The sequence below is a fragment of the Rhincodon typus genome, unplaced genomic scaffold (genome assembly GCF_021869965.1).
Source record: "Rhincodon typus isolate 14 unplaced genomic scaffold, sRhiTyp1.1 hic_rhity00005224, whole genome shotgun sequence".
Taxonomy (NCBI): domain Eukaryota; kingdom Metazoa; phylum Chordata; class Chondrichthyes; order Orectolobiformes; family Rhincodontidae; genus Rhincodon; species Rhincodon typus.
This window is the reverse complement of record NW_025970862.1, coordinates 1-11,420: the sequence shown is the minus strand read 5'-3', so window position 1 is coordinate 11,420 and position 11,420 is coordinate 1. Positions and strand designations below refer to the sequence as shown.

General features: G+C 40.5%; 1 protein-coding gene across 1 annotated transcript; it reads left to right on the top strand.

The window, feature by feature from the left end:
* Nucleotides 1-1,738: 1,738 nt before the first annotated feature.
* LOC125482042 (ATP-dependent RNA helicase DHX29-like) lies at nt 1,739-7,986 on the top strand (the record flags this gene model as incomplete). Its single annotated transcript, XM_048594016.1, has 3 exons — nt 1,739-1,814; nt 6,471-6,695; nt 7,850-7,986. Coding segments are annotated over 3 exons (438 nt in total), but the record flags the coding sequence as incomplete, so codon positions are not given.
* Nucleotides 7,987-11,420: the final 3,434 nt, after the last annotated feature.

Genomic DNA, 11,420 nt, shown 5'->3' with positions numbered 1-11,420 from the left:
CCCTTCCTCAGAACTCAGTTCTGAGGAAGGGTCACCGGACCCGAAACGTTAACTCTGTTTTCTCCTCCACAAATGCTGCCAGACCTGCTGAGCTTTTCCAGCAACTTTGTTTTTGTTCCTGATTTACAGCATCCGCAGTTCTTTTGGTTTTTATTAAAGAAGCTTGACACCATCCAATGCAAAGCAGCCTGCTTGATTTGCACCACATTCACAAGCATCCACTCCCTCCAACACTGACACACAGTAGCGGAATGGTGTGCTATTTGCAGGATGCACTGCAGAAATTCCCCATGGTTCCTTATACAGCACCTTCCAAAATCATAACCAGTACCTCCTAGAAGGACATGGCTAGCAGATGTACAGGAATATTACTAAGTTCCCCGCCAAACCATATGCCATCGTGACTTGGAAGCATGTCATCATTCCTTCAGTGTTGCTGGGTCAAAATCTTGGAACTCTCTTCCTAATGGCATTGTGGGTCTACCCACCGCAAATGGACTGCAGCAGTTCAAGAAGGCAACCCAGCAGCACCTTCTCGAGGATAACTTGGGGTGGGAAGGCCATCATAGCCCACATCTCTCAAATTAAATAAAGAAATGGGGTTACTGTCCACAAGAAGAGTGCAAAGGTCAGTCCAATAAGTACAGTCATAGACAAATACATCTGCCAAAGCTCGATTTACAAGGACGAGGTCAAGTACATTTTCCCTCTTCTTGGTTCCCACACGGCCTGCTGCAGTCTCTGTTTAGCTGTTATTTCCTTCAGCGTTTGGTCAGTTCAGTCAGTACTGGTCCACTTGATGGACAATAGCGTCATTCACCTAGAGCACATGTTATGCCTTTGCCACCATCCAATTGATGTTCAAAATAGAGAACAAATTCATTCACAGATTGCAGAGTTAGGGAAGGACTGTTGATTGAGGAACGCAGTTACTGCTGCAGATCTTGGGCCGACAGGCAACATTTGGAAAAGCTAGAAATCACTGTTGAAGACATTGTGCCAAATTGGTGCCAATCAGGTCAGGTACTGTAATGTGCTGCTGTGAACAAAGTTGCTATAAATCTTGCACTTTATGATTTCCAATCCAGATAACTTATTAAAGCAGAGCAATGCTATACAGGGCAATTTTACAGGTACTCCATGAAATAAATGTAACGAGAAGAGTAAAAGTATAGAAGGTCTTTGGAGTGCACGTTCACACATTCCTCAAGTTAGTAGAACTCATGGATTTGATGTTTAAGAAGCCTATTAGCCAAGACGTAGACTACAGTAATAAAGCGGTAACGCATGAGCTCTTTAAAGTTGGCCCACAGCTAGAGTTCAGTTAACGACCTTAGTTCTTGTTCTTCACATCGTTATTACACCAGAGAAGGTACAGAACAGATTTGAGAGATTTTTTTTCCAGGAAAGGAGAATACAAACAGAAAATACTCAGCAAGTCTACCAGCATCTGTGAAAAGATAAACATTTCAGGTTGTGACATTTTTCAGGGCTGGATTTATCATTCATTCAGCAGTAATTTTTAATTTATTGATGCTAATTAACCTGTTTGCTTTTTTAAAAAGAAATGTTTTACCTTTATTCTCGCTCCGGCTGAAAGAATTTTATGTAGATAGTCATGCGTTGAAAATGTTATTAGATGTTGGAATGAACCTCCATTTCATTTATGTGCATCCACCTATAAATAAAGTTGATTTAACTGTATTTTAAAGAAATTATGTCGTGCTTATTTCTTTAGGTATGACAGTTTCATAGATTATTCTGTCCCAGAAATCCTACGTGTGCCGCTGGAAGAACTTTGTCTTCATATCATGGTAACGTTTTCTTATACACATCTCAAATACTTAATGACTAAAAAAATGTTTTGCTGTACAGCCAGTGTATCACTTAGTCTGTTATAGATTTAAATAATGTATGTGTAAGTTTTGACATTTAAACCTAATTTATTTCAAACAATATGTAAAACTAGTGTATTATTTGTCTATCACTTGTATATGTTCTCTCTCAAACATTATTGATTTAATTTAAAATAAATGTAAGTTTGAACCATCCTCAAAAATGTCAAGCTTTAAGGAGCAATGGTGGCTGGGGTGACATGTTAGGGATGACAGAAGATGTGTCTATCTTTCCTGAACTAATTGATTTAAAGCAATATAAGATGTTGGAAAATTGGTTGTGTCACTTGCTTTATAACTGCAATAATGGTTTCAGTTGTAGGTTTTAGTTAGCTGATCAGCTGGTTTGCAGTGCAGAGTGGTGCTAACAGTGTGTGTTAAATACCTGTGCTGGCTGAAGTAACATGATGGTCCCACTTTCTCAACCTCACCCCTCGTCTGGGGCATGGTGACCATCAGGTTAAACTCTCCACCAGTTTTTTCCCTTTCTTATTAGAGCAGCCCTATTGTCTGCTGCGATTGTGGCAACTTTGCCCTTTACCTAATGCTGTGTTGTTGAATCCTAATCATAATACAACAAGCATTCCTTTGTTAAATTTTCCCTCCCACTCATTGGACTACCTTGGCCCTCTGACAATACTCACTTTATTCATTCACAGGATGTGGGCATTGCTCACAAAAATCAGCATTTGTTGCTCATTTCTGTGTCCTTTGAACAAGTTGGTGGTGAGTTACCTACCTTGACCCCCACAATTCTGAGATGAAAGTTCTCCTACCATCCTGTTAGAAAGGAACTTCAAGATTTTGAAATAATGCTGATGAGGATACAAAAACTGATTTAATTGTAATTGTATTTTTGATGTATTTCAAAATCAGAATGGTGTGCAATCTAGAAGGGAGTTTTCAGTTGTGATCACATGAATATCATGATGTAATCTGTGTCCTGCTAGATGTTTCGAGTCACATGTTTGGGAAATGTTGAAAAAGCTGAGGAATGATCCTCCAGTGCATCTTCTAAACTGCAGCTATGGTGCACTTGGAGTGAAGGAAATGAATTTTTCATGTCTGTTGGATATTTGTCAAGCAGATGATTTTATCTCTAGGTGATATCAAACTTTTTTTAGATTTGTTCAAAACATGCCTTGCCAGCTCTAATTGTCCTTGAAAAGTAGTGATGAGCCACCTTTTTGAACAACTCAAGTCCATCTGGTGTCAGCGCAAGTACAGTAGTGTTAGAAAAGGATATCTAGGATTTTGACCCAGATTCAGTGAAGAAGCAGTGCTATAGTTGCAAGTCTCCTTATTTAGCCAAGGACCTAAACACATTGGAGGCTAAAGAGGGAGGTCTACTATCTTGAATATCTGGAATGAGTGGGTTGCCAACTGCATTCCTGCTAATTTCTGTGGCTGCTGATCAGACCTCTGAGGTTCATGCATTGCAGTGGCTGAAAAACTGGAAGAGAATGTATCGGCACAGATTGGCAGGTGCAGATGCTCGGAGTGGCTGTGTGGTTGTGCAGTTTAACATTGTTTATTGGTTGAAGATTAGTTGAGCAGGCAGAGTTTGTTTCAGCTGGAGTTTAGAAGAGTGAGGTGTGATTTGATTGAGGCTTATAAGATCCTGAATGGTCTTGACAAGATGGACATAGATAAGATGTTTCCTCTTGAGTGATTCCAGACTAGGGGGCACAGTTTTAAAATTAGTAGTTACATTTTCAGACAGAGATGAGGAGACATATCTTTATTTCAGAAGGGCTCAGAAAACCGTGGAAGCAGATTCATTGAATATTTTTAAGACAGAGGTGGATAGATATTTGTTAGCAAGAGAATCAAAGGTTCTCAAGGCAAATGAGAATGTGGAATTTCATAGAATTGCTACATTGCAGGAAGAGGTTATTCAGCCCATTTGAGTCTGCACCAACCCTCCAAAGAGCTTCCCACCCAGACCCAGCTCTCCACCCTATCCCTGTAACCCTGCATTTACCATGACTTGCCCACCTAACCTGTACATCTTTGGACTGTGGGAAGAAACCAGAGCACCTGACAGAAATGCATGCAGACATGGGGAGAAGGTGCAAACTCCACCCTAGGCTGGAATTTAACCCGGCTCCCTGGCACTGTGAGGCAGCAATGCTAATCACTGTGCTACCATGCCGCCCAAATTTGAAACACCACTAGATCAGCTGTTATCCTCTAGAATGGTGGAGCATGCTTAAAAGGCCGAATGACCCAGTTCTGCTCCTACTTCATATCTTTGAAAGTCAGAATGGGGAGCAGAATGCTGGTGTACCAATACATCAGTTGCCCTTGCTCTTGTCCTTCTAGGTGGTGAGATTCACTGCTTTGGAAGATGCTTTTGCAGGATCCTTGGTGAGTTGCTGCAGTGCATCTTTTACATAAAAACATAAGAAATAGGAGCGAGTATAAGCTGTTCAGCCTTTCAACCATGCCTCTCTGTTCGACAAAGCCATTGGCCTCAATTAGTCTTTTGTGCTCGTTCAGCATAGCAGTCAACTCCCTGATATTTCAAAAATACATCTACCTCCTCTTTAAATAATTGATTGCACAGTTGTTTGGTGTGGAGGGTATCAGACATAAATTACTGTACGGAAGAAGAAATTTCTTTGCTTCTTAGTTTTAAATGAGTGTCCCGTTATTCTGTCACAATGACCCCCAGTCTGAGAGAAAAGGTTGTATTGATCTCCCAAGTACTAAGAAATCCTTTGGTAGAGTTAGCATGTGCTAAGCAGCATTTCTAAGAAAAGGATTTTTAAGTAATTGAACTGTCTTGAATAAGTTATTATTAATCCCAGACTGGAGTGTCGGGATACGTTCAGTGGAAAAGAAGTCAAGCTAAGATTTTGCAATTTTCTTTAAAAAAGAAAAGGAATTGAAGCTGTGCCAGGGAAAGTGGAACACTGGAAGGAATCGAAGTCAGGAATATTATAATAATTGACTGTTCCAGCAGATGAGTTGAAATGTTAATTACTTCAACCCCATCAAAATACTGAAAAAATATTAAACTGTACATGCTTCATCTCATTCTAACTCTCTACTACTTCGCCCAAGTCTCAGTTATCATGGTCATGATAGCCTAATAAACCATCATTCATCAGGGATTGAGTGAGTTATTTTATTCAAAACAGTAAAACAAATTTTAAGTTATGAAGTAAATGGTACAGCAAGCCAACTGAAGCACTGTCTGTGCTAAGCTTCCCTTTCCTCTGACAGCAAACTGTTAAACATTGACCCCTCCCTATGCCCTGTCATTCATCATTATAGCCAATAAAAACTGGATAAGATCAATTTTTGTCAGTTTGGCCTTCAAACCCCAGCAGACTAATGCCAGGCGGGCACAACATTGTGTACACAGCTCAGATGGAGTCTTAAAAACTCTTGTGAACTCTTTAAAAGGCAAGGTATACGTACACTATTCCCTCCTTTCTAAATGAAAGTTTAGCTATTTACAGTAATAAATGAACTTTTAAGTCTTCATAATGTCTAGATAATTTGCAGATATGTCCAGATCCCACAATGGTGACTTTCTCTGGAGGTGCCAGTGATTTCATCTGTTGTGTTGTCATTGTGTTTTTTTTTCCATGGACTTTGGTTGCTTTTGGAGAATTTGCTTATCTTGACACACTGCAGCCAAGTTTTGTTGCTGGTTATCCAGACTGTTCCTCAAGCTTTGCTGACTGCTTCAAATCTTCTCAGCATTTACTGTTTTCTTTCTTAAGAGCTTCTAGTTCATTTTAAAGCTTCTGATTTTACACCCTGCATTTCCTAACTGTCTCCATTTTAGCCTTCATAACCCATTCTCATAACTGGCCAGCCTCTCTAACATGTTTTCTTTTGTTTTCTTTGAGATTTCAACCTCTCTGACTTGCTAGTTCAGTGACTGTTTGCCTTCCTCTGAGTCTTGCTTTGAGTTATTTCTCTACAGCATTATTGCTGGTGTTTATTTCTGAAATAACTGTCCAATGAGTGATTTGCAGCCTATATCCTTGTGTGTTGTGTTCTGTGTTGTGTTCTGTGTTGTGTTCTGTGTTGTGTTCTGTGTTGTGTTCTGTGTTGTGTTCTGTGTTGTGTTCTGTGTTGTGTTCTGTGTATCTCTTCCTGGTCTTGTAGGTTTATCATTTTCCTCCAGCACAACTTTGAACTGAAGCCAATGTTACTTTGGCTCCTCTTTATAAGCTTGATGGTGTCCTTAAGTGATCAGCCTGAAAGGGAAGATGCTCATAAAATACCTCTTGCTCCTTGACCCCTGTTTGCATTGAATATTTTTAAGCCATGTAGACAAGCTCTAAAAGTGAAATTCTTACTGTATTGTTTAAACTGCTTCATAGTCTTACCATTTCTTTCACTTTAACTTCCTCCAGTCTTACAAGCACTCTCTATGCTAAGCTTCCCTTTCCTCTGACAGCAAACTGTTAAACATTGACCCCTCCCTATGCCCTGTCATTCATCATTATAGCCAATAAAAACTGGATAAAATCCATTTTTATCAGCATCTAATTCTGCTCATCACTTTGTTACAGTTTATACAGTTACTAAACTGTTTGCCTTTCTCTTTAGAAATGCAGTCATGGATCTCCAGAAGATTTTCTTGCCAGAGCTTTAGACCCACCACAACTCCAGGTCATTAGTAACGCTATGAATTTGCTGAGGAAAATTGGAGCCTGTGAAATCACCGAAGCTAAACTCACTCCATTAGGTCAGCATCTTGCTGCCCTTCCAGTAAATGTGAGAATTGGGAAGATGTTGATATTTGGTGCCATTTTTGACTGCTTGGAACCTGTGGTAAGTGTATTGAAGGAATGCATTATGAGTTTAAACAAAACAATGTTATGTTTTTTAAAAGCTCAGTGTTCACATGGATGTGAAGACAAAAAATAGCCAAGACTTTTATTCAGCTTTTTTTCATTGGATTTGATCATGTAGTCAATTTTCAAGTATGTATTGGCAGTGATAAACCTTGCTCATTACTGTCTTGATGCTGTTAGATTAGTTATCTGTGATCCAGACTAATATGGGTTACAATTTCCTTCATTTAAAAATTGAGAGGAGTGAATTTGCAGTTATCCACCTCTGATATGAAAACCATGCCTTGGAAATATATGACCCTCCTTGGCCATCATCTCATGGCAGATCAGACTGTTTTTGACTTTGGCCATGTTTTGCATGACCCAATATCATCATTAGGATCATCATCGTGAATCAAGTGCATATTTTTACTTAATAAATAGATCATAAGTATTCAGTACCAAGTTTAGCCCATTTATACCTGAAACCCTCGCCTGTTATTAATCCATTGTTGTGCTCACTAACCGTTGTCCTAAACCCTCCATAACTTTCAACTCTGCTGTCTATTTTTTATGTTGCACCAGATTACATTCCTCTCTTGCCCTTATACACATTGACCCATATTATTTCTGGTTCACCAAAGCATCAGATTTAAAATTCTTATGGCTGTGTTAATGGCCTTATCCATTCTGATTGCAGTCACCAGCTCAGCACCTTAAATATCCTCTTTCCACTCATCAAACTTTTCCTTGTCCCGTGATCAGTGGTCTAGCCTTCAGCCTCCTCATTATTCTCTGTTTAAAAACTTCCATCTTCCTTTCCTCCTTTAAGGGCTCCAGTAAGATCAATATCTTTGACAGTTTTTCATCACTTCCCCCAAACTATTTTGGCTTGGCATCTGTTTATAAATAGGCCTCTATGAGCAAACTTGCCATGTTTGAATAATGTCAAAGGCACTATGCTAATATAAATTAGGATGGCATCATTGGCAGTCATGCACAACACTTTTTCTGATGGACATTGGGCGTAAAAAAAATTCCTCCATTTGCTGCGCTGGAAAAACTATTCCTTTGTGTAATCTTGTTATGCTTTCTGAACCTATTCACAGTTTGGATAAAATGTGGGTTTACAAATGTATGCTTTGTTTCCAGGCAACCATAGCTGCAGCCATGGCTGAGAAATCTCCCTTTATTACGCCAATAAATGGGAAAGAAGAAGCTAACCTTGCAAAAGCAGCTCTGGCATTGGCTAATTCAGATCACCTGGCTGTTTACAATGCATATTTAGGGTATGTTGCAACACTGTCACTTCTGTCTCTGACCAGAAGATCCTCAGGAATGGTTGTACTTGTGCAACTTTGCAGAAGGTTTTCAGTCAGTAGGCAGCAGGAGCATTGGAGATGTTTTAAAAATTCTGAAAACCAGAAAAGACTTGTGCCGAAACTACTTTGTCCAATTTCTTGCTCAGTCCAGCAAGAGGCAAAAGCCTGAGAAGATTTAGACAGTGAGCTATGGCACTGGTAAGATATTGTGGAGGAAGTTCATACATAGCCTGGCTGGGCTCATTGGTAATTAATGAGACATTTAATCCATTGTCATGTCCAGCCTCACATCAGGTAGTAACTTTATTTATTGTTATATTTATGCTGAAAATAAATTTTGCTTCATTAACTGAGCAAGAAATTTTGGGGCAAGGCAGTTTGGTTGCAACTCTTTGGCAGAAATGGATTCAAATTTCTGCTCTCGGGATAGTTGGAGACCAGATATATCCTGGGAGATATTCATCAGACCCCTCAGATGTCCCAATGCATTGATTATGCAGGAATTTCCAGGAATGTTTAAACTTCCAATGGGCAATTGCCATGTGTCTAAAGCCTCCAAGTCTGATTTAGAGTCATAGACCTTGGGAGGGTTTTGACCATCTTGCCTTCACAATTACACTGGTTCCAAATCCTGGGTAACTATTCAATTTATTCCCCCAATCATAATGCATTCCGGATCCAATCCACCACCCAACACAACACCCCGAACTCAATGCTCCCCACCCACACTTGCTCACACTGCTATCCTGGTCCTTTATCCACCATGCTGCCCCACATCATGACCTACCTGCTCCTCCCTAACTACCTGCCACTCTACTCCTTGCTCTCATGGGGGCTTTGGACCTTTAAACTTTGTTTAGGTACTGGAATATGGCAAATAGTGCTATTTTATTTAAGAAAAAGAAAAAGGTCATGGCTTCAATAAAGATTTCCTGTGCTGTTATGTGTGAGGCCATGACGTGGCGGCTCTGGTGTTGGACTGGGGTGGACAGAGTCAGAAGTCACACGACACCAACTTATAATAACTTCACCTGATGAAGGAGCAGTGCTTAGCAAGCTTAGAAAAATTTCACATGAACCTATTGGACTATAACCTGGTGTCGTGTGACATCTGACTTACTTGTGAGGGACCTTACACTTGGAGACTTCTGCAAGGTTCTTTATCAGAGGACAGGCCTAAAACATGATAGATAGGAAACTGAGGTTTTTATCTGATCCTAGTCAAAGAAGAAGTGTTTCACCCAGATTGTAAGATTTGAGCCATGGGTTATTTCATTATGAAATTTTCGTGCTGACATGTTTGTTGGTAAGCATCTGGATTAAGAACCTGGCAAAGCGATTGCAGTTCCTGCCGCCACTACTGATTTCTCATTAACATTCTCCCCACTACTCTATCATGGTTAGCCCACCCTGTTATTTATTTCACTTACTCATTTATGGTGGTGCATGCAGTAGATGTCACATTGTAATTCCTGTCACTGGGTGGAAACTTCTGGGCACCCCAAGCTTTTAGAAAGGTGGGTTGTAGAACTAATTTAGACTCGATGCAAAAATTCAGTTTCCTCAAAACAGTTTAAAGTTTTAGCTTTAAGTTCTCAGACCTTTTCAGGTGGGTCAGCTTTCCCAACCTTGGTAATCAGGAATCTATTTTGCTTTCATTGGCATGCCATGAATACTCATTAGCATCCTATTCCACTGGAATAACACTAACGGGAGCAAGTTGGAAGGCAAAAACAGAAAACACCTGTTCATATTCTCTCCCTAAATCAGCTCGCAAAAAAAAACTTGCAGAGAAAGCACGTTAAAAGTGGAAGGAGTCCAAGGTTTGTTTATATTCCCATACCTGCAAACACAACTAATCAAAACAGAAACTGAAAAGTACAATGATGTGTGTACTCCATAATGCCCCATCACTGAAGGGCGGGACACTCTGCAGAAAATAAGTGAATAAACTTTATTAAGTCCTATTACCAACATTTGAACCACGTTCCGTGGTTCAGTTAATTCTTGAGAAGAAGGACACTTAAGATTCGCCAGTGGTGGTGATGGCAGTGCTTGAGGAGGTCACCTGTCAGCCTCCAGCACTCCAGGGAGAGCAACATCAATATGAAGTTATGCAGGAGATGAGACTTATATGACTCAAACCTCAGTTTGCCAGGAGCATTCATTGATTACATTGATGTAGAGGGGTTAAATTAAATTACCACAAACCTAGCTTAAGTTATGAAGGGTAACCTTAGAGGTTTCTAAAATCATGAGGGGTATGGATAGGATGAATAGCCAAGGACCTGATGGGCAACTTTCTCACACGCAGGGTTGTGCGTGTATGGATCAAGCTTCCAGAGGGAGGTGGTGGAGGTGGGTGCAATTACAACATTTAAAAGACATGGGTACATGAATAGGAAGGGTTTAGCGGGATATGGGCCAAATGCTGGCAAGTTGGACTAGATTTATTTAGGATATCTGGTTGGCATGAATGAGATGGACCGAAGGGTCTGTTTCCGTACTGTATAACTCTTTGACCCTAAGTTCCTCCTTTCCAGAGCTTGAGTGTCTCTCAAAGGGCAGCATAACATGACAGCTTCAGCACTCTTTGCACTGCTGCACATGGTGTGTGAGTGAGTGTGTACTGTGACCAGTATCCCTCATCGTAGTCTACAGGAAAGCATAAATGGTCAGAAACCTGAATAGATCAACAATGACCACAGGACTGTCATACAAAATGTGATATTTGTGTGATGTCAGTTTGTACGGATGGTTGATGCTTGTAAACCTGAGTGGCTTCACTGTTACTTAATCTTTCTTGTCCTATCACTACATTTTGATGCCATTTCGGCAATAGCAGCTGAACTTGAAGAAGCTTGTTGACTGCTTCAATGCCGTTCCCAGACGATTTTGGAGGGTGTCCTCTGATGATCCAGGGCCTGGAGGACTCTGACCTACTGGAGAATTCCTGCTTGGATGCAGATACTTCCTCAGCCTGAACTGATGCAGGCATTTAGGTGGCTGGCAGTAGAGGGAGATGATGTGGCTGGGTACCTCTGAAATGTCTTGAGATGGCAGTCCGAGTCCCTGTCTGATCCTCCTCCCTGTTGGTGCACAAAGGCACCTCCTTTATCCTTTAAAGAAATGGAGCACAGGGAGGCAGTTTAAGATCCTTGGACTCTATCTTGACTTGCCAGTGAATAAATGCTCAAGCAATGGATTGAATGTCCTGTGCAGATCTGGCAGATACTGACTGTTCTGCTGTACCTAGTTATATAGAATCTTTTATAGAATCCTTATTGCATGGAGGCAGTCATGTGCTCACATCTTGGAGCCACAGCATCAGATAGTTAACAAGGTGTAGAGCTGGACGAACACACCATGCAATAAGGATTCTATAAAAGATTCTATATAAC